At 35.2% G+C, this 23,895-nt stretch overlaps 1 protein-coding gene across 8 annotated transcripts in view; it reads left to right on the top strand.

The window, feature by feature from the left end:
• Positions 1-442: 442 nt before the first annotated feature.
• Trmt11 (tRNA methyltransferase 11 homolog) overlaps positions 443-23,895 on the top strand; it is a 131,238-nt gene continuing 107,785 nt past the window's right edge. For 5 of the 8 annotated variants that reach the window (XM_071613050.1, XM_071613053.1, XM_071613051.1 and 2 more), the window contains exons 1-7: positions 443-543; positions 8,968-9,033; positions 10,636-10,709; positions 13,040-13,121; positions 13,207-13,299; positions 13,538-13,672; positions 14,403-14,559. In XM_071613050.1, the coding sequence (XP_071469151.1) occupies positions 472-543; positions 8,968-9,033; positions 10,636-10,709; positions 13,040-13,121; positions 13,207-13,299; positions 13,538-13,672; positions 14,403-14,559 (679 nt within the window). In that variant the 5' untranslated portion in view covers positions 443-471. Of the gene's footprint in view, positions 544-3,671; positions 3,690-8,967; positions 9,034-10,635; positions 10,710-13,039; positions 13,122-13,206; positions 13,300-13,537; positions 13,673-14,402; positions 14,560-15,084; positions 15,150-23,895 lie in introns of those variants that run through there. The other 3 variants (XM_071613055.1, XM_071613052.1, XM_071613056.1) reach the window with 3 other exon arrangements.

Here is a 23,895-nt window from a genome sequence, read left to right as displayed (position 1 = left end):
AATGATACCAGAGACCCCTCTGGCACATCAAGAAATTTGACATTCCCATAATTCCTATATAAGTCGGTACAAAATACTTTTATTTTTTTCTAATTGCAAAAATCTTAACACATTAACTTTTTCTCCTTCCCATTGGATCTCTGATACCCAATCCCTTTTCAAGTGTTAGATGCTCAGCCTGACAGAGATGCATGGGTGTTTTGGACTTATGACCTCGGCCTCGATTTATCAGAATCTGTTCCAGGAAACAACGCTTCTCCTTGCACCAGCTACTTGTACTTGGGCCCCCACCAGACTTAAGCCGCTCCAACAGCTGCAGAGTGCGGACGCCAGGCGTGAAAACTGTCTGCACAGCGCGCGCCCTGTTGAACTTCCGCTTCCGGCCGCCCAGGCTCCGCCTCGGGGAAACGCTCTTTGAGGGGTAGGGGGCGGGGCCAAGCGGGCCGCGCAGGCGCATGGAGAGCAGCCGCAATGGCGCTGCGGTGCACTCTGAACCGGTATCTGCTGCTTATGGCTCAGGAGCACCTGGAATTCCGCCTCCCGGTGAGCTCGCAGCGCCCTTCACAATTCCCGACGGGAGAGGACTGAGCGGTGGGGTCTGGTTGTGGGTGGAGGCTCCCCGCACCTTCAACGCACGCACCGATTCAGGGGACTGCTGGTCCCCAATCCTTGGGTCCCTGGGCTGGGGGCTGAGCTTTGCGAAGGGTGAAAGAAGTTCTGTTAGTCCTTGGAGGAGGGTATGTGAGAGAGAAGTCCTCTCGGTGTTGCTGAGCCTTTTCATTCATTCTGCACGTGCTCCAGGTACCAGAATTAGGCAGGCGAAAATGATGGGGCCTCTTTCTCCTGGAGCTTATTTGAGTAGCGGAGGATAGAGATATCCAAGAGGAGTGCTCGGTGTGTGTTTTACATACAGAATATGAGGTTCAAGCGTGGTGAAGGGGTTAGTAGTTGCTGTTAGATGATGGAGAAGTTGGGGAGATTTTTTTTTTTTTTAAATGTATTCAAGAAACCTTTTTGGAATGGCTGCAATCCAATATGCTGGACACTGAGATATCATTGCCACAGGAAAGCAGAGAGCTGAAACTCCGAACCTCCATCCTTGTGTTTGGGAGAAAGAAGATTTAAAGCCAGACACCAAAAGTCATGCAGGAGAACTTATTATTATAAGTGAAAGTGAGGTCAAAGTAATGTAAAAGCAAAATGAGGTTCAGGTAAAGAACCCTCTCAAGAAAGCGAGTGGTCCGACTCTGAGCAGAGAATGACAGAGACAATGCTCTCCCTAAATTTATTGCTGTTTTGTGGTTGACTTGAAAAGTGGGGTCCTCCTTCAGCAACTTTCGCCAATCAGATGTTCAATTCCTTCCACTTGGGTGGTGGAGTTTTTAACCTTATTTGGTCCTCACCAGAATTGTCATGTGGCTGTCATATTTAGGGGGCCTTCAATCTATAAGTCAATTCTTTGTTAATGTGGGCACTGGGGTCAATAGGTGGTCAGAAGTTGCCTTAGTGCACTTGCGTTGCTAAAGGAATCTTCCTTCCCAGACAATTGGACGCTTGTAGCCATAATGCCTAACTTCACATCAACCTCGGTGAACCCTGTCAAGGGTCCTATTAATCCTTTTCTCTTGACATGTTTTACAAATAGTTCTCTTGCTTTTGTTTATTTTCTACAGATTAACTGTCACCATTTGATTTCTTAAGATAGTTTAAAGAAGGACCCTAAAGTAAAAAAGAACACTTTATGTCCTCACCATGCAATTTCACTGTTCATTGCTAGCTACTTCCTACCTAATATCTTGATAACAGCCTCTGCCCTCAAGGGGCTTACTTTTTTAGGCTAAGGGCTGAGCAGACACATAAGCATAGAATTAGGTTAGCAGGTGCAGTGAGAGGGATGCACAGGGAAATATGAGAGAATATAGAAGGGGAATCTCATCTACCTGAGGGACGGGGGTCGGGGAGATGTTGGCTTTTAAGAGGATGTCCATGGGAATAACACTTGAACTATAGGGCTACTAGTAGTTAGCTGGACCAGGGAGAGAAATAAATACATTAGTATTACAAACTGTTAGCTACTACTAGATCACCAAATATTTGGCAGAGAGTGATAAGTGACCAGAAGTGGTAGAGAGGGATCAGAAAATACAAAGCCTTGAATATGTTGGGGGTTGGAAGAATAGTTTATTGAAGGGCAGAATTACTTTTTTAAAAAATAACTTTGACAGCAAAATGGAGGATGGATTTGAGGGAAATAAGACTGGAATCAGAGATTAGTTAAGAGTTAGTTGGAGTAGTCTTGTAAATTAAGATGGCCTGGGGCTGGGGTTGTGGCTCAGTGGTAGAGTGTTTTCCTCGAATGTGTGAGGCACTGGGTTCAATTCTCAGCACCACATATAGATAAAAAAATAAAGGTCCATCAATAACTAAAATGAATAAAATAAGTAAAATTTAAAAAAAAAAAGAAGGCCTGACCTAGTAAGAGTGTTAAGAAGATGGGATAGACTGGTAAAGCATTTAGGTGATAAGATCATCAGAGCTAGATTGTTAGGAGGAGAAGGGCAAGTTGAGGATGACTCCTGGGATGGATGTAGGCATGTCTCCATTTAAAGTAAGTACACAGGCAGATGGTAAGATTTAAGTTTCAGTTACACTGAATTTGCTTCACTAGTATACAGTAGGTTGGTCAGTAGGTAGTGGATATGAGTATGCATAGAGCATAATAGGGATCTCCAGACTGATGATAAATATTTGAGAGTCTTCTGCATATGCAAACTAGAAGAGAGGATAAAATTACTACAAGCATAGGGTCAAAAGAGTGGTGAGCCAAGTACAGATTCTTGGACCCATTGCTATTGAGATGTATTGCAAATGTCAGATAAGAAGGGTGTGAGACCACAGACATCCAGAGGGTAAAGTTTTAGAAAGCAGGGATAAATTAATAGTGTCAATGAATGTGTTTTTTGATTAGAAAGTAATGAAAAATGTTCAGTTACACTCTCAGAAGGTTAGAGGTGAATATTCTGTTTAGATTTTTAGTGGGAAAAGCCAATTGCTTGATTTAGAAATCACTGGAAAATAAGGAAAGGAAAATAGGCTGAACTGCTCTTAAGTAGAGCGTAAGAAAGGAAAGTTTTAAAGAGATTGGTTGACTCTGGTCAAAGGAAGACTCCCTTTAAAGAGAGATTGAGTTTGAGCATAATTATAGGCTGAAGGGAAGGGGAGGATGGATATAAGGACACAGTGGGAGAAAAATTCACCTTTCAGTAGAAAGGGAGATTGAGCAAAGGAGAGTTGGGGTGGAAATTGCCTGGAGGTCTGTTTTCTAGGAAGTGAATAAATCTGAGTTATTTTCTCAGACATAAGGCATCAGCAGTTGAATGGGAAAAATGAAAAATAGTGAAATTGTAAATAGTTTTTGAGGAAGGTAACAAGGACAAAGTTTAGTAGAGAAGATCACAGGTGTTGGAGCAAGGCTGAAAAATCAGCAAGCCACTGAAGGTGTAGATGGTGTATTTTTGTTTTCTATCATTTTCTTTTCTGGTCCTGGGGATTGAACCCAGAAGTTTTCTACCTGAACTAAATCTCCAACCCTTTTGTTGTTGTTTTTGAGACAGGGTCTTCTTAAGTTGCTGAGGCTGGCCTGGAACTTGATACTTCTGCCTCAGCTTCCCAAGTAGCTAGGATAACAGGTGTGTGCCACCATGCCTGGTAAGATTGTGTGTTTTCAATTGTGCCAAGATTCTTTGATTTTTCTCAATTAGTGTTCAACTTATTGGCCTTGGGAATTATACAGGAAGATTGTAGCACTGATTCAGTATTAGGAAATACTGAATTCCTTTAGGAAACTTGAAAATGCACATTTATATTTAAAAGGAAGGTCTTAAATTATAAAGGAGATACTGTGTTAGTGAAGAGGATTGGAAAGCCCATTTCCCTGAAAAAGAGAAGCACATGCAAGGTATAGAAACGTAGTTGGTTATTGGAGACAGGATGAAGGTAGGGGGCATTGAAGCTAGAGAGGTGGGGTAGCGTCCAGATTTTGGAGTGTTTGAAACTATTCCAAGGTGTTTGAATTTTTATTTTAGATTGAGGGGTACATTGACTTTTTTTTTCTTTTTGAGAGGATATGACAAGATCATTTTTGTTTTATTAGAGATAATTCTGTAATACCAGACAAAAATACCATTTAGAGGATACTAGAGAGGAACTAGAATAAGTACCTAAAGTAAGGCAGTGTGGTGGGAATGGAGGGGTTAGGCTGTGGTGTTAAGAATAGCATCCCTAGTACTTGCTGATTTTACTTGTTTCTTCCCTTTATCTTCTTATTAGTTACTGTCTTACCCTGGTGCCAGTTTAATGTTTCATAAGCTCAGTTCTGTTTTATGCCCCCTTTTTCTTAAGGTTAAAATTCCAATGGTCTGGCACTGCCTAGCTTTCTTGTTGGCTTTCTCACATTGTTCCCAGTCCTTAATCCCACCCAAACTGACTCCCTGTCATTCCCTGAAGGATATCCTCCATTTTCCTGCTTTGGTTATTGCTCTCTGTGTTCCTTCTGTCTGGTTTGGGTCTTTCCTCTCCTATAATTTAATCTCTGGATTTTATATAATCAGTACTCATTTAGATTTACCTGCATATTTACTTATTTTAGGTTTATATTTTTTGCTTGATTATTTTTAACATCTACAACATCCTCTGCCAGGGGATGACTCTTCTTTATCCCCTTCAATATAGAATGCTTAGTAGTTAAAGTATGTGACTCATAAAGGGGCACTGTGGGTCTGTTTCTGTTGTTTATAAAGTTTGTTTCTTCTTCAGATATATGTGCTAGATTATTTTTTAAATATGTGCCGGATGCTATCTTTGAAAATTTATTCAAAGAAATACTTTGAGAACTAGGATGATAATACAGTCTCTCTCTTTCTTTTTAAAATATTTTTTAGTTGTAGATGGATACAATACCTTTATTTTAATTTATTTATTTTTATGTGGTGCTGAGGATCGAACCCAGGGCCTCCCATATGGTAGGTAAGTGCTCTACCACTGAGCCACAACCCAGTCCATAGTACATTCTCTTAAAAAAGGATGGAACACATAGAAAAAAGCATTAGGAGTCCAGAGTCACTTTAACTAATTTTCAGATATTGTTTTAATGAGCTTTGTGTCACTGTGACCAAAATACCTGACAGGAACAACTTAGAGGAGGAAAAGTTTATTTTGGCGCATGGTTTCAGAAGTCTCAATCCACAAATGACCTACTGCATAGCTGGACCCCTCCTAAGGCAGAACACAAAGGCAGAAAGGCATGGGAGAGGAAAACAGCTCAGGGCACGAGAACCAATAAGCAGAGAGAGCTCTGTTTACCAGGGAAAAAATATAAACCCCAAAGTCACGGCCCCCAGTGACTTATTCCCCATCCACACCCTACCTGCCTGCAGTTACTGCCTAGTTAATCCATGTCAGTGGATTAATCCACTAATTAGGTTACAACTTTTATAATCTAATTTAATCTCTGAACATTCTTGCATTGTCTCACATGAACTTTTAGGTAGGAGGATGACCATATCTAAACCGTAATAGATATTAAGCTCTGTTTACATTCTGTTTCATTCATGCTCCTAGAGTATGGGATCCTAGTAAAAATCAGGTGGTTTGTTTGTCAAGTCTCCTTTCTTCCCCATGGGCAGCCCTGTACTCCTTTTGTCCTTCTAGCTCCATTAGGCTATCAGAGGGATTTTTGCCTTGACATTTGTTTTTGAAGTTGGTAAATGTTTTAGGGAAAAGTGGTTCTTCCTTGAAATCCCTGTCTTTGTTCTTTCTTGAAATTTCTCTTCAGTCTTGGTTTGGTGATTCTGGTTTGCTCTCTGGGCCTTCAGTAGATATTCAGCATTTTCAGTTTTTCATATCAAGAGACTTAATCTGAATTATCTAGTTTACCTTTCCTGGAAGAGGTTGTCCTCTGCCATTGATTTAGCCTTGCTTTTGCTGAGGCTGGCTTTGAACTGTTGATGCTCCTGCATCAGCTTCCTGAGCCGCTGAGATTATAGGTGCGCACCACCACACACGGCCTTGCTTTTACTTCTTTAAGAACACTTCACACTTCAATTGTGGGGTTAAATGTTTCATTAATTCCATTAAACCCTAAACTCCTTTAGGATAAATAGATATTTACCTTACCTAGTGCCTTGCACATACAATTTTCTCCATAATGTTGAATTAAATGAAATAAGGTACCTTCTAGGGAAGGTAATAATGGGACATTCTACACTTGTGGATCTCATTCTACACTTGTGGACCTATCTACTTCATTAGAATTGCTAAACAAGAAGCTACAAGAAGTAGCTGCCTTTATGAATTAAAATGAGAGATTAGGAATCTAAGTGTAGTCCAGTTTTACCTCTCATATAGAGTGAGGGCCAATTTTAATTTTTTTGCTGCCTTATACTAAAAGTTAAGTTCAAGCGACTTGGATTTTATTACTGGTTCTGAAGCAAACCTAAATGGATGAAAAAGTAAGCAACTTAAATAAATGATCTGGTTTGAGTGGAAAAAGGGATGGGGATGTGGCTTAGTGGTAAATTGACTCTGGATTCAGAACCAAAGGGGGGGGAAAAAAAGAGAAAGAGAGAACTTCAAGATTTGAGTAGAAAACAAGCACAAACCATCAGGTTGCCAGTATCTGGCATGCTGGTATCATACCATTAAGGAAAAAAACAGGATTTGAGATGAGACCTTATCCTTATCTATATTCTCATCCAAAGGAAAATAATACAGGAAAAAAAATACAATGAGAGTTATATTTGGAAACAATGAGACAGAAGGTATAAATAAAAGAACTTAGTTCCATAAAATCAAGGATTCTGAAAAGGTATAGGCCTGAGAATTTAAAAATACCACAACACAGATGGCTCTGTCCACAGTTCATAGGACATAGATTGTAAATATTGTATTAGGATCATATTTGCAATGGCAGAAGAAGGAAGCATAAAACTGATGTGTCATGCTACAATATCAGGAGCATGTAAACAAAATCCATTAGATGTCCCTTCAGAAGAAAGAATCGTACCTGAAGCTAATCATGTGAATCTCACCTGTCTTGATCATGCTGAATTTATAAACAATGTGCTTATAAATTTGAAACTTAATTAACCACTTAAAACTGAGGGTAAATGATTTATCACATTTACCCTCAGTTTTAAGTGGTTATTTAAGTTTTGGGTATTAGAGCTAATGCTATGCTATAAAACTTCTGATAATTCTTCACTTTCTTTTTTGCATCTCTCGTTCTATCTCTTTTTTTGGTACTGGGAATTGAATCCAGAGTCAATTTACCACTGAGCCACATCCCCATCCCTTTTTTAAAGTTTTTTATTCTGGGACAGTATCTCACTAAGGACCTTGCTAAGTTGCTGAGACTAGCCTTGAATTTGTGATCCTCCTGTCTCAGCCTCAAGTTCGTGGGATTACAGGTGTGTTTCACTGCATCCATTTTGTTTCCAACTCTTAAGACCTTTATATTTTAGCCTATCACTGTTTTTTAGCAATGATTCTAGGAGCAGCAAATTTTGACTTGGTTATATTTGGATGTTTTAATTGTAAAGCTGATTCCCAAAATACTTTAATACAGAAGGAACAACAATCATGTAAGACCAAGTAATCTAATCTATAAGTTCATTTTTTTCTTCTGATTGTTATAATTGTGTTAGACTTGCTTAACTTCCTGAGCTGCTGAATTTCAGTTAGAGTGCTGAGGTCATCATTATCTAGATTCCCTTAATATACCCTAAGAGTCTGTGCTTCTCTATATATAGATCTTCTAACTTCATGAGATAACTCTGATTCCTATTTTACACCCAAGGGAACTGGATGTAAAAGAAGTTAAATTTCATATATAAAACCACATAGCTAGTATGTGGAAGATCTGAAATCAAACTGTAGTCTGTCTTAGTCCTGAGTCTCATAATGTCTACGATTCCAATTTGTGTTACTCATGTTGCTAAATAACCTTTGGGCTTCCTTTACTGATTTACTGGTAGTTTGTTTTAGGTTGTGCTCTATCCATATTTTTGTACTGAATTCACCTCCTTCTAATATAAGAAATTATTTGATGCAGAGACAAAAGAAAAATAGAAATGGTATTAGTTGCTTAAACCTCCCATTCTTTTGGATCTTGGAATGAGGAACTTGGTGATGTGGGTATGCATTCCCTGGTGATGGCTGACGCTCACTGAAGGCTTGGTGTTAAAGGTTCTTTCTTCTGGTTGGGAGGAAAGGGGATTGTCAGCAACCAGTAGTGGGGACATTTCTCCTTCTTTAGGTTACCTGCTCCATAGGACCTATACAAGATTTTACCTGCTTTCAGTAGGTAGAATTTGTAGATAGTAGTTGTTAGTGGTACAGGTCATAAATTTTGTATAGTCGTCGTTTATCAATACAAAGTGTGTACTTCACAGAATACACAAACTATTGGAAGTGATTTCAACTTTGTACGCATGATGCTTTTAACATGCCTATTATGTTAGTTCTCTTTCTAGTGCTATAATTTAATCCAGGTAGAAGAGGTTAATTTAATGTGCTTAATGAATCCATGTTGATGCTCTGTAGTTATTTTCCAAATATCCTCAAGTCATGTTTTTAATTATTCATTTTATTTTTATGAGGTATTGTTAAATTTACCAATCTATAGTGTCTGTTATTTGTTTTTGCCTCCCTGCCCCCTTTTAAAATCGGGACATTCTCTGATCATACTTGGCAATTCTGTTGTCTAAAATTCTCTGAAATTACTTAACCATGGTTGTGACTATAAAGTTTCAATACCCTGAGTTGGAATTGTCTGATGTTGAAACTTAAATGCCTTGGGTAGATATCACTCCATTCTTTTTCTTTTTTAATCATATTAGGTTTGTTTCTCTTAGAAGACTTTGAATTTCCTGTTTGAAATATATTCTCTCTATAATATTTTCAATGCAGGAAATAAAATCTTTGCTTTCACTTTTTGGAGGTCAGTTCATCAGCAGTCATGAAACTTATGGGAAGGTAAGGAGAATTTTCATTAGACCATATGTAATGTATATATAAATAGAATCTTGGGTTTGAAGAGAACTACAAAGCTTAAATTTATATTTATGTGGTTATTTGTATCTGTTCCTAGAGAAAATGAAATAAAAAGGATATTTAGGGGAAGATTATGGCTTTGGAAAGTAACAGATGTACTTACAGTTTTAAATTTTTATTTTTTATTTTCATTTTTTGGTGCTGGGGATTGAACCCAGCGTATCATACATGTTAGGCAAGTCATCTACCACTGAACTACATTCCCAGTCCCAAATTTAATTTTTAATTCAACACTTGCACCATAATGTATATCTGTTCTTTCATTTAAGAAAGGACTATATTCTGTTGATGAAATGTATTCAGAATTACAATTTAAATGAACTGTAGGTTTATATTTGGCATAATTTTAAAATTTGAAATTTTATACTGTATACGATTGTGAATTTATAAGCTTTTATTTTGTATTTATAGTTTATCAGTATTTTAAAGAGGTTTGGAAAAACAGAAAAAGAAAAGAAAAATCATTTACAGTTCTTTCACCTTGTCATGACTTATAATTGGGGATGTGACCTTCCAGTCTTTTTCATATCCTTTATCCTCCTCAGTTGTAATATTACTTACCATGAACTTCTATAACCTTTTTTATTTGACAATATTAATATAGGTATGTGTTGTTCTTAGCCTTTATCACCAATGTAATTGCACTATACCATAATTTACATAACCATTTAATTTAATTTAGATTGCTTTAAAAATTTTTTTAATAGAATTAATACTAATGATCTGTTTTTCTATTTGGATTATTTTGAATTTTTCTGTAGGATAGTGTAAATACTGGAAGAAGATAGACTGCTAATGTCAGGGAGGATTTCTTGCAAAAGATGAGAGAACTTAAATTAAAAGTTCCGTGGTATTGGAGTTATATTCCTTATTTACTTTCAGTTATTGAGGCAAAGTGAAAGGAGAGTGATGAATGAGGTCAGGACACTGCTGTGTTTGGCAGTATTCTGGCAAGGGGCTGTTTGAGAAGATATTTCCTGTAATCTTGGGTATTGAGATAGGGGATTGAGAAACTCCTGATTGACTCGGACCTTTTTTTTTTTTTTCCTCCTAGACAATATAATAAAACAGTACAACTTAATGGTAATAATAATGTTCCCCATGATTATCTATCATAGTTGTTTCACAGGGCCCTCATCTACCTCTCAGATAACCATAGCTACTTAGAAAAAGAGATCATTTAGTATTAAGAAATACATTACTTATAAGTTAAAAATAAAATAGCTGTACTATAAGAAATGATAAGCAAAGATAAAAATTTCCAAGATTGTATTCTGTAGTATAATGTGCATTGATTCTTTTAGTCAAGCTACATTAAGGCAAATACAAAATTAACCTTAAAGTTAAATAAGTTTAAATTTAATTTGATATTTTCATTCATTGGATCATTTTTCTATACAGTCAGGTCAGGTATTCTTAAGTGAAAGCAGCAAATAGAAATTTCTCCTGTTGACTTCTTGAATAAAAGCGAACCAGGTGTTGGTAGCTACTTAGAAATAACTTGTGTATTATTATTTATTTCAGTCACCATTTTGGATTCTTAGTCTTCCCTCTGAAGATATTGCAAGAAACTTAATGAAACGGACAGTGTGTGCCAAGTAAGAAAAACTTACCATGTTATCCTGCATGAGTGTATCCCATACTTAACTGCCCTCTTCTATTTTGGTAGGAAGTAGGACTGGTTGTGGCAGGAGCTTGGTTTATCTTGTAGTTAACATGCATTTACCACTGGGTGGCGGTGTGGGAACAGAATTACCTGCTGAAATTAAAAGTTGGAAGATTCTCAATGGAGAAATGGAGAAACTCTTGCTTAGAACCATTTTTCTTTAAAGTGCTGTATTAACTGGGAGTATAGTATGAGGTATAAATGCTACATTCTTATGTAGGATAGATGCCACATTTAAGTATAACCAGAGTATTAAAATTTCAGAAAGTGATTTTTTTTTTCTCCCCTATATTTGGAGATTGAACCCAGAGGTCTCTGTCACTCATCTACATCTACATCCTTGATCCTCCTGCCTCAGCCTCTCCGAATAGCCGGGATTATAGGCATGCACCAACACTCCTGGCCAAAAAATGCTTTTCATACAGGTTATTTTTAGTTGGATTGAGCAGACTGGTAAAGTGTAATGTAACAAAATGTGGGGACTGCCCTAAAACATGTTTTACTGTTTTCTTTGTTAAAGAAAAAACAGTTTAATGATCATATATTGATATAAATTAATGAAGTATATTGGTATAAATTAATAAATTATCCTGAGTTTCTAGATTTTATCATTGACATCTACTCTTTCCTTTTCTTGCATTTTTTTCTTAAAAAGTTTTTTTTTTATTGACACTTTTTAGTTTTTCTCAGTTGTTTTTTTTCTTGAATATTTTGACAGGTTGTTGAAAACCTTTCTCTTAGAAATTATGTTTATTAATGCAATGCAATTAAGATTATTCATATATCATTTTATTAACATCGTTAGCAATGCTTCATAGTGTGATATGTAATTTCTGTTGTCATTGAATTGGCTACAACCCCTTATTTAGTGAACTTCCTCCCGTTGAGATCTACCTGCAGCCCTAAAAGTCTAATCCCTTAAGCTGAAATTTGTTAGTGAGTCTTGTTTATTAAATAAAAATGACTCTAAAATGAGAACATAACTAAAAAATACTCTTTGAATAACTTATTACTTTACCTGATAATCTCAAAATTTTTGGCTGAAGTGTTTGAATTCCAAATATGAGGCTTATTCAATTTAAAACAAATAACCTGAGTACTAAGAATTTGTGTACTTCTTTTAAAACTGATATCATCTGATGCTTATATTTGATGATTGGTAAAATTAATGTAATATTAAATAATATTACATAATACTTTTTCAGTTTATTTCTTCCACAATTTGCATGGCTGAAGTAAATATTAAAGAGATTATTAAGTAAGAGTAGTAAGAATAGAGTTTTTTTCTGTATAAATTCAATAGAATGAAAAGGAGGAATTCATTTTTAAAGGATAGTATTTACAATCTCGTAGCAGAATGAAAATAGACTTATAAGCATAAATTCAAAACTAACTTAAGCCAGGTGCAGTGGTGCATGCCTGTAATCCCAGCGGTTCTTAGGAGGATTGGGAGTTCAAAGCCAGTCTCAGCAAAAGCAAGGCACTAAGCAATTCGGTGAGACCTTGTCTTTAAATAAAATACAAAACAGGACTGAGGGTGTGGTTCATTGTTGAGTGCCTCTGAGTTCAATCCCCGGTACCAAAAAGCCCCCAAAAACTAACTTAAATTCAGAATTTTCTGTAGTAGAAAAGTGATTGAAAATGGGTTTTAATTATTTATTTTTAGCTTAGACTATATTGATCACACAAAATAAGATAAAAACTGTAGCAAACCTAAAGATATCTACATTGTTAAATCTTAACATTTTGAGTAGCTTTGTTAATAGATATTACCAAATCATAGCCAAATGCTAATAGCAACATTTGTATATAGTCCTTTTTGTTTTATGGAGAAGACATTGGGAAAACTTGGATTTTCTGCAACTTCTCATCCATTTGACCAAAATATCTTAAATGATTTTACTGCATCATTTGATCTAGCATAAAAATAAAATGATGGGGTGCCAGGGATATAGCTCAATTGGTAGAGTGAATGCTAACCTGTGCAAAGCCCTGGATTCAATCCTAGCATATAAAAAGATGAAAACTTGGATAAATCCTAAATTATATTAAATTTCCACCCAACTCTATTAGGTTCAACTTTTTTGTGTGATTTGGACTTATGCTATATTTGTTTCCAGAACATGTATTTGTTGTTTGTAGCTTAGAACACACAGACAATAATTGTTAAAGAGTGAGTGTAAAGAATTAGTAAAATAACTTAAATATTACTGTGTGAACTAAATTCTTTACTGAGGTTAGTACCAATCATTTATTCCCTAGGTCTATATTTGAACTATGGGGTCATGGAAGATCTCCTGAGGAGTTGTATAGTTCTCTTAAAAATTACCCTGTGGAGAAGATGGTGAGTAGTGAAATGTGATTTTTATATAAGCATATATATACATTTTGTATTACTAATGTCTTAAAAAATTATCTGCTTATTTTAGGTTCCATTTCTGCATTCAGACTCTACATATAAAATAAAGATTCACACATTTAATAAAACATTGACACAAGAAGAAAAAGTCAAACGAATAGATGTAAGTGAATTTAGCAAAATAAAACCCCTAGAGTATTAATCTAATCTAGTCATTGTTGATATATAGGAACAGCTAATGTCAAGTGTTTTGTTTGTTTTGTACCACAATTTTGCTAAGGATTTTCACATTTTATCTTATTTAATTGCTGACATCAGACTTACATGGTAGATATTATTAGTTAAGTACTATTTTCCCTTGGAAAATTTTATAGAACATTACAGTTGCTTATATTTTTTAGGCACTTGAATTTCTGCCCTTTGAAGGAAAAGTGAACTTAAAGAAACCACAACATATATTCTCTATTTTGGAGGATTATGGTTTGGACCCTAATTGCATCCCTGAGAATCCATATAATATTTATTTTGGTAGATGGGTAAGCAAGTATTCTTTCTATCTTATTTTGTTTCTTTTAAAAGCTGAATATGGGTTGAGGTTATAGGTCAGTGGCAGAGTGACTTGTTTAGCATGCATAAGGACTTGAATTTAATCTCCAGCTCCACCAAAAAAAAGAAAAAAAGGTAATGCCTTTATACAAAAAATGCAATGCATTTCTCCAGAGATTTCTGAGGTTCAAGAGGCTTATTAGATATGTGACCTAGGATGACAGTGGTGTGCCTAGTGACATTAAAACAAAATTTACCAGAAAATTTGAACAACTGCTTTTTTACTAATGTAGAAGGAAGGCAGAGTACTGTAATAGTTGTGGATCTCATTTATGGAACTCTTAAATCCAGGCCTTAATTCTTAAGAGAAATGGATTACTTAGAACACTTCAGCTCACTTCCCTGGGGCTGTACGTGGGTAAGTGGAAGCTGAGACTAATGTTATAGATTATTGTTATTTAGGAGAAAAAGAAATGGGGAAAGCTTATCAGCACCAATTCTTGGAATAATTATGTTCAATTCATATTTGGTTTGAAAAGACATAGTAAAGGGAAAGATATTTGTCCAGAACTACCTCAAAAACATTTTAAAAGAATGAATTTAGAGCAGTAGTTAAGTGGAAAGTTCTCATCAACAGGATGCTGTGGTTTTTTGTGATTATCTGAAATCTTAAATCTCTTCTCTATAGTTTTACTAATTTGAAAAATATCTCTGCTTTAGATTGCAGATGGACAGAGAGAGCTAATTGAGTCATATAGTGTCAAAAAGAGACACTTTATTGGAAATACAAGCATGGATGCTGGTTTATCATTCATCATGGCAAACCATGGAAAAGTGAAAGAAAATGATATTGTCTTTGATCCATTTGTTGGAACAGGTATTTTTATTTAACTGTTAAGCTAATGTAGAGATACTGCTTGTTTGTAGTAGTAAAGGTCATAGTAGTATTTTTGATGAGAGATTAAATGGACAGAATAATACTTTTTCATTGGGTAGTAGCTAAAAGACAACTTTATATTTGTAATAGTATTTAATACCTTTGCTACTTCAAAGATGGTGCTGATAGAATTTTATGGGCTTTATTCCAAGTAAGCCACTAGAGGGGAGCATTATCTAATTTTTTTACAGCAGAAAATTTGTACTATCTTATGTTGTACCAAGACAGTCTTTTTCTTTTTTTCCTTTAAAAACAAGAAAGCTCTTGGAGGAAAAAGGCTTGAATGACACAATTAAAAAAAAAAAAAAAGTTCATGTTCTAAAAGAGAACCATATATTTTTTTGTTTTGTTTTGTTTTTTGTTTTGGGTACCAGAGATTTGTGCCCAGCCCTATTTTGTATTTGATTTAGAGATTTGGTCTCACTGAATTGCTTAGTGTCTTGCTTTTGCTGAGACTGTCTTTGAACTCATGATCCTCCTGCCTCAGCCTTCCAAGCTGCTGGGATTACAGGTGTGCGCCACCGTGCCTGGTGAGAACCATATATTTGGTTGGAGAAAAATAGTTAATGAATTTTGTCTTTGATTTGGTTTTGGAGAATTTATAAGTGTGAATATAAAAGTGATTAAATATCAGCAGACTAGAGACTGACTGCTATGCCGATGACCTGGGTTCTGCCTGTACTTGATTAGGGTACCTCTAATTAATTTTGTGTGGAAGTCCTAAAACTAAGTGTGTACTTCATCTGACTCGGAAGGGTTTTTCTTGCTTCAGATTGTTTTTGATTGATGTTGCCTATACCCAGGGAGTACTCGTATTTAATTTTGTCTGGCTCACCCCATTGTGGTTCAGTTTGTAGTTGGAGTCTCTCCACGTAGCCAGTTTTCCATGTGAGTGGTGATGATGCAAAGTTAACATTGTTGAATAGTATATGTGTCGGGTATGTATGATACCCTGCACTCTAATGTTAATGTTTTACTTCTTACAAAAATATGGAGACACTTTAAAAGTCTTTTTCAGGAATTTATGGCACAGATAGATTAAATGACTTGGCCAAGGTTATACAGTGTGTAAGTTTGACAGGATTCAAACTCAAGCACTCTGATTCTAGAACTCATTCTCTGAACCACTACCATAGGCTTGCCTCTTTGTGCATTAGGTTCCCAGTTAGTTCTTATTATATACCAACTTAAGGAGTGTGATCATATGTGTTAGAAATAGTATCTGGTCAAGATATTCTAGCTGATGGGAAGATTTTTGACTAGGCGTGCTGGTGCATACCTGTAATCCCAGTGACTCAGGAGGTTGAGTCAGGGGGATTGTAAGTTCAAGGCCAGTTTTGGCAACCTAGCAAAACTCTGTCTCAGAATAAAAATAAAAAAGACTGGGGATGTAGCTTAGTGGCAAAGCTCCCGTGGGTTTAGTCCGCACTACCAAAATAAACAAAAAGATTTTTTAATGTTTTTTGTTGTTGCTGAATTAATTTGCTAGTGAATTCTCTTCTAGTCTGCCATTGTCTCCCTGTATTCTACCCTCAACATTACAATACACACACACACACACACACACATATATTTGGAAAGGTCACAAGAATAAGAGTGGAACAAAGAATCCTCACATATTCTAACCCAGCTTAAGTCATTGTTAACATTAAACTTCTTTTGCTTTATCACTTGTTCTATTTATGTATATATACAGAATATTTTTTCTGCATCATTTCAAAATTGCATATGACACATTCTTCCTCACCACATACTTTAAGTTGTATTTCTTAAGAATAAAGAATATCTTTACTTATATAACCACCATTGTTTTTGATATTATTAAATATAGTATTAATACAATAACATTCATTTTCCACTTTTGTCGGTTGATCTAACAATGTTTCTTAGGGCATCCTTTTTCCCTTTCCAGTCTAGAATCAAGTATTGTATTTTATTACCAATATTTCTTTTATCTCTTTGATTTGGAACATAGCTAGACTTTTTTTTTTTGTGGTGTGGGAATGGATCCACGGCCTTGTACATGCTAGACAAATGCTTTAACATTGAGCTATGTCCTCAATCCTCCAAGCCTTTCTTTTTGTATTATTATAAATTCACACCTTTGAAGAATGGTATTCCTCCTCCCTTGGTTATTTTCCTCTAGAACATTCCTCATTTTGAGTTGATTGATGCTTCTTCATGATTAGATTCAGGTTATACATTCCCAGTGGGATTACTACATCAGTGGTGTCTGTCCTCCTCAGGGTATATACATGATGGCTTTCTGTCTCTCATTAGTAATGTTAATTTTGATCAGTATGGTGTTTGTTGTTTCCACTGCATGATGATTATGTTTTTTTTTCCCCTTGAAGTTAATAAGCAATCTGTGGGGAGACACATTAAGACCCTGTAACTGTTCTCCTTATGAAAATGTCCTCTCACATCTATAAGGTTGTCAGGTTTGGTGTCTGTTGATATGATTCTTGTCAAAACAGTCTGTGCTCTGATGGTTGCAAAGGGATGAACCAGCACTCCTTCAGCTCCACCAATCCTTCTATAGCCACTAGTCAACTCTCATTATTCTGCTGTAAGCAGCAACCCTTTCTTCTTTTCTTTCTATTTACTTACCTATTAATAATGTGAATGAATAGGTCCCCCACACCTTTTTTTGTTTGTTTGTTTGCCTCTGGTGGTCTATAATACATGGCAGTCCTTAATTATTTTGTTGTTGTTGTTCAAATTGTCCCATATTTGCCTAGCCTTTTCACATTGAATGTTTGTAACATGTTCATATGTTTCTAATTTTTTTCCTCCTCCTTTGAAGCCCTTTATTAATTTTTGGCTTATATTATGGCCATTCTGGCCTTAGTATCAAGTCATTTCTCTAAGGAACACTTGTTTCTTTGAGTGAGGAGATGGTATTAGAGACCAAGATCTGAGTTCTAGACCTATTCAGAGGACAAACTAGGAAACATATTATGCATTTAAGTGCATATGCAAAAAGACACACATATACTTCCCCACAGTGTGTGAACATATGTACGCCTACACACAGATACGTGTTAGAAATTGTGATTTATACTTGTGTTTATACTATCATATTCCAGTTGATCTTCATGGATTTCTCTTTTGCCTACTCCATTTCATATTTTTATGTGTCCCTTCTTCCACATTGAGAACCTTTATTTTTATCAAGATCAACACATTTGCTCTTTTGCTCATTTCTGTAATTAAAATAGTTTTGAAATTGCTTCATTCATGTCACTAAAAAAGGAAAGAAAGAAAAAGAAAGAAAGGGAATCTTACTTAAAGGAGTTCAAGATATGTGTTCAGTTCTCCACCCTGTCTGTTGAACAACAAACTCAAATACTATGCTTGCTTAATTTTCTCCTTCATTTAAAATTTACTTGCATTCATTTGTTCTAGTTTGCCTTCAGTTTTAGATTTTTATCCCCACCCCCTACTTCCTTAAAGTCAGAACTACACAATAAAATGTACCCAGAAAAGTGTCAAATCTCTTTCATATCCATTCCTTCCATCCTGCTCCCTGAATCCCACATTAGTAACCAACTTTGTTTGTACCACATTTGGTATAGGAGATTAAACCACTGAGCTACATATATCAGTTCCCAGAATATTTCTCTTTTGAGCAGGTTCTCACCAAGTTGCTGAGGCTGACCTCACACTTGAAATTCTCCTGCCCCAGCTTCGTAAATAGCTGGGATCATAGGCATGTGCCATCATGTTCCAACTTCATTGTTTCCTAGTTCATTCTTCCTGTTTTTTCTTTTTCTAGTGCTAACCTGATATATGGACATTTTCTCATTCTGCTTTCTTCCACAAAAGGTAGCATACTGTATATGTTGTTTCTAACTTTGCTTTCGTCATTAACAGTATTTCCTGGAAATTACTTCATGTCAGTTCATGGAGATTGTCTTCATTCTTTTTTATAGTTGTATTCCATAGATGTATGTACTATGATAATTTCTTATTCTTGGATGTTGGTATTTTTTAGTGTTTTGTTTAAAACTAATGTTTTCAATGAATAACCTTTGCAATGTTGAGCTAATGGAGCTAGGACAAATTCCTAGACATAAGATTGCTGGGTTGAAGAGTGGAAGCCTAGGTAGTTTTGTTAGATGTTGCTAAATTCCTCTCCATTATACAGTCTGGATTCCTGTCAACAACATAAGAGAGTCCTTGTTCTCCCACAGTCTCACCAGTTGAACTTGAAGGTTTGCCAGCTGGTTAGGTTAAAAATGGTTTCTTAGTGTAGCATTAATTTATTTCTTTTATTAGAGAGAAATCTAACAACTTTTCCATTTACAGAGCCATTTACATTACTTTTTTTGGAATTGGCTTCATGTCTTTTGCCTCTTTTTGTACAGAATTTTGGGTTGTTTTTGCCATTCTTCTTTTTTTGGTACTGGGAATTGAACCCGGGGTACATAATCACTGAGCCACATCCCCAGCCCCTTTTTGTATTTTATTAGAGACAGGGTCTCACTGAGTTGCTTAGGGCCTTGCTAAGTTGCTGAAGTTGGCTTTGAACTCACCATCCTTCTGCCTTAGCCTCCGCTACTGGAATTAAAGGCATGCACTATCATGCCTGACCTTGCCCTTTATTTTTAAAAGTCCTTTGTTAGACATTAGTGCAACACACACCCAGCCCCCACCCCATTATTCATGATATATGTTGCAAATATTTTCTCCCAGCTTCTAATTTATCTTGTGAGTTTGCTTGTAAATGCTATTTACCATGAAAACACTTTCCCTATATTCATATTACAGGGACATTTCTCTGTTTTCCTCTGTAGTCTTATTTTTTTTTCTTTTATATCTTTGGTTCTTTTAGAGTTTATTCCCTTGTATGATCTGAGGAATTGATCTGATTTATCTTTTTTTCCAAATGTTAAACTCTTTATTATAAATCCTTAATCTGTTCTTGGACTTTAAAAATGTTTGTGAAGAATTTTTTGAAATGAATACATGTACAAAATAAGTTTTGTACAGACATATATCATAGATGAGACCATAGAGTTAAAAAAATAATTGTCACTGCATGTAAAATTTCCTTCTCTTGATATAGGTGAAGCTGGGTATATTATAGTGTGCTAATATCACTGTGGTCAAGATGTTGACTGCCTTTAGTGTAGTGAGGAGCAAGGACATGTGCTGTGTTTGCTTTAGAGCAGCTCCTTACAGTGAATAGTATATCTATATCCCTAGTATATCCTCTGACTATTCATCTAGAAGAATTAATATAAAATGAAAAGAGGTTCTTTACAAAGATGCTGCTAAAATATAATTTCATAGCTTGTGTTTGTAGTTTGAATGTAGTTTTAGGAAATAAGTCAGTTTTGGTACTTTTGTTTTGAAATTGATCATAACCAAAAATTGTGACCAGAGAGTTCTTAAGCACATTTTGTCCTCTCTCTTGGGCCTTTTGCCTCATTGATGGGTAGTACCTTCTGAAGGATTAGAATAATAAATAGCTCTGTGCCCTCCTCTGTAGCCTTAGCTTTCACAAAATATTTGATGATGTTTCTACCTTTGGTTTCCTTTCTTTAACTTTTTTTTTATACAGTTAAGTTTACGTAATCTGTTTTCTATTTTAAAGGAACATAATTGAAATTTATATAGTTTCCCAAATGGATTTTTCAAAAACTACTCCTAACTTGTGATTTTCTTAAGATTATAAATCTTTTTCCTGCCTAAATGCCTTTTTCTTTTAGACAGTTTGCTACTGTTGTTTAGAATTGCATTAAAAGCTGCAGAAATATACTTTCCTTTCTATTTTAGCAAACACGTCAATTCTTGTTTTAGTAATTTTTCTTACATTGTGTAAGAATTGTCCAAATGAAGACACATGCCACTGGGTTAGTTCTCAGTAGTTAGGATATAATCTGATATGAATGAGTATAGCTAACAGAGTGATTAGCAAAGCCCTGCCTGTGATATGCTACAAGGCTTGTAAATGGTATGCAATTTTTACTGAGTATGCAGATTTTCTTATGTTATTTAATTTGTTTAGTGATAAAATTTTTCTTTTGTTTAACTGGTAAGTTTGTTAGTAAGCTTTTTGTCACTATAATAAACTACCTGAGATAATTAACTTATGAAGAAAAAAGATTTATTTTGGCTCATAGTTTTAGAGATTTCATTCCATGATTGAACAAACCCATTGCTATTAGACTTCTGGTGGAAGTATTGGATGGTAATGGCATGGAGCACATGGCAGAGCAAACTGCTCTTCTCACAGCCTGGAGCAGAAGAGGAAGGGGCCTAGGTTCTAGCCCCAGAGAACACCCTCAAGGATTTAAGGACTTTAAATCACTAAGCTTCACCTCCTAAAAGTTACACTACTTCTCAGTAGCACCACCCTTGGGACCAAGACTTTAACATATGGGCCTTTAGGGGTGTTTCACATGCAAATGATAGCAATAAGTTAATGTAATATAAACCAATATATACTTACTCTAATTAGTGTTGACCTCAAAGGAGGTAGTATGGTATTTTTTTTTTTTTTAAAGAGCATGTAGAGTGAGCTTTAATATATCTACCAATTACTGGATGACTTTGAGCAAGAATCTTGTCTGAGTTGCAGCTCATTATTTGTATAAATTGATAATAGTAATATATTGTGATGATTAAGTATATACAATATTCTTAGGTTGTTAACCTGACACATGGTAGACATTGAGTGAATTGTAATGTTTATCATTGTTATTTTATTAAGAACTTAGATGCCTTTTTGGTGAAAGATGTTACATATAGCTAATAGTAAATGGTGATGATGAGTAACTTGACCATGAATTCACTTTCTCTTTGACTAATTTTCAAAATATTTATAGTTTACAATGATTGCAGCGAGCTAAGGAATTGGGGTTTAAAAATAATAAATGTTAATTCTTTATTCATAATTATAATAGTTGGTGCAAGTGTCTGCTGATTGCTGAAGGTACCATAGAGCTCTGAAGTCATAACTATGATTCTTTCTCATCCTCTCTTCTCAAATGAGTCAGTTCTTCTAGTTATGATTCAGCATCTTTGGCCTTGTCTACTCTTCAGATGACTGCTAGGTGTAAGGATAGCTCTGTTAGAAATTTTGTCACTGGAAAAGAGAGGCATGGATTCTAGGTGTTAGGAAACTGACTCTTTCAGTCCTGGGAGGAGACTATGGGGAGGAAAAGAGAAGTTTGGAGAGTGAGAGAATGGATCTTTATACATCTTTGTAATATTCTCTATTTCCCATTTTCCCATAATTCTTGTAGTCTCCTTTTTCTGAGTCTTATAGATTTTTGTCTAGTAGAATTTCTGTTTTTAGCAGTATTCTTTTGCAAGTTTATTTAAGTAGTTTTTTTGTTTTTTTTTTTTAAGGTCAAATAGATGCAGTATTACCAGCTTTTCTCTTTTTCTCTTAGCAAAAGCAAAGCCCAGCAAAGCTTTCCATTTAGCTCTCTAAAAATGCCAATCTTGAATTAGTTTCTTTATCATGGAATAAATTCTACTTATTATATTTTTTTTACTTGTAAGATATTACCCTAACCTTAAAGGGGCTACTGTTTTGAGAAATTGAAATTACAGTGGTTATTGTAATGAGAAATTAAAACACCAACTTGCTATTCTAGACTAATTATGCAGTAATTTTATTTCAAATAGCATAAAAAGAAGTGGGTGAGTCATGTTACCTATATTCTCAACACTTCACCCTCCTTTTTAAGTGCCTCTTTTTTCACCAAAAAGCCTCCAAGAAAATTCCAACCAAGGTATAACTAAATGCAAAAATGCTTCAAGTTAAGGAAAGAACCACTAGAACTAGATGATTAGCAGTGAATGAAGAGTAACCAGTTCAGAGAAACCAATTTATTATGATTTTATTTTTAAAAACTAAAAGCTTAAAAGGCACAGAGTTAACTAACAGATGTAGTCTAACAGATTATTCATCTCCTTTCAGCAGTGTACTGTAAATTGAGTCTTCTCAAAACTCATTCTAACCAAATGGATAAGGTTCTGTTAAGGAAGCACAGGAAAGCTTTTCTGTTCCCCTTGACAACTAGTTCTTCTAGGTGAGTATCTGCCTTAATTGGCAGAATTGTAGTAATTCCTCATGATTTGGGTGAAGTGACTTTGTGAGTATTCCAGGTCATCACATATAGTACCTTTCCTAAGTATGGCCTGCTTCATTTCTAGACTAAGAATTATGAGCTCCTTTTTGCCTTACCTCTTACACAAATGCTTTCAGCAGTTAGTGTGAGAAGCCATAGGTTTTGCTGTACTTTGAATCCCTTCCACTTCTCTTCTTCAAAGGCTCCAGTAGGGATTAGTCAGGTATAATATTTTCCTGAGCAGAATATTTTTAAGTAATGTTATCAGACTGTGTTTTAAATGGATATGGGAGGAACACTATTACTTTGTAGATCTTGACCCTCTGGAGGCACTACCCATCTTAATTTTAAAGATTGATTTCAAAAGGATATAAGAACCCTAGCTTTTTTCTCTGCCAAGTCTGTGCATATTTTTTAGTCTTAAGAATATATTTCTGATTTCAGCTTGACTGACAGAACTTTCTATATTATAGCTAATTAGGACTTGAACAAGAACTAAAAGCATTTTAATTTGAATAAAAATGTGAAGCTTAATGAAAATATAATTATAAAAATTTAATTTTTTCTTCAAGGATTCCAAAATACTATTATTCTCTCTTTTTTTAAAGTTTCACTTGAAAAAAAAATCATTATTAGGATTTTTCTTTTTTGAGCTGATAACATCTGTCAAAATGTAGTCTTGTCAATTTTATTAGGGCATTTATTCTTACTTTGGTCATAACTTTAACTAAACAGAAAAATAATTGTATTAATTGTTTTATGTTTGATAATAGTTACCTAGAAATTAATAGTTTAAACCAAGAGCTAATTACTTGATTAGTTGCAGGTGTAACAATATTTTAAAATAGGATATAGATTACATTTTGTAGGAATGAATGTCTTACATATGCATTATGTTTCCTTTAGTTGTTTGAAACTCTGACTTTAGTGAGATTAAAATCCAATTATCAGAATTTATGTATTTTTAACTCTTTGTGTAAGCAGCTGTACATACTCATTTTAAATAAAGAAGCAAGTCATTTCTGTATAAACTTCTTAAAATAAGAAAAAAATGTCTAAATATTCGTTATTTTGACCACAAAAGATATTGTCTCCCCCACCTGCACCCCAGTTCTGTGTCTTGCAAAATAGGACAGGATCAGTATCATTACAGGGTACTCTGCCTGTGGCTAATTTGTAAAATTCT

The sequence above is a fragment of the Marmota flaviventris genome, chromosome 6 (assembly GCF_047511675.1).
Source record: "Marmota flaviventris isolate mMarFla1 chromosome 6, mMarFla1.hap1, whole genome shotgun sequence".
In the NCBI taxonomy this organism is placed as follows: Eukaryota; Metazoa; Chordata; class Mammalia; order Rodentia; family Sciuridae; genus Marmota; species Marmota flaviventris.
This window is presented reverse-complemented; position numbering and strand designations above follow the sequence as displayed.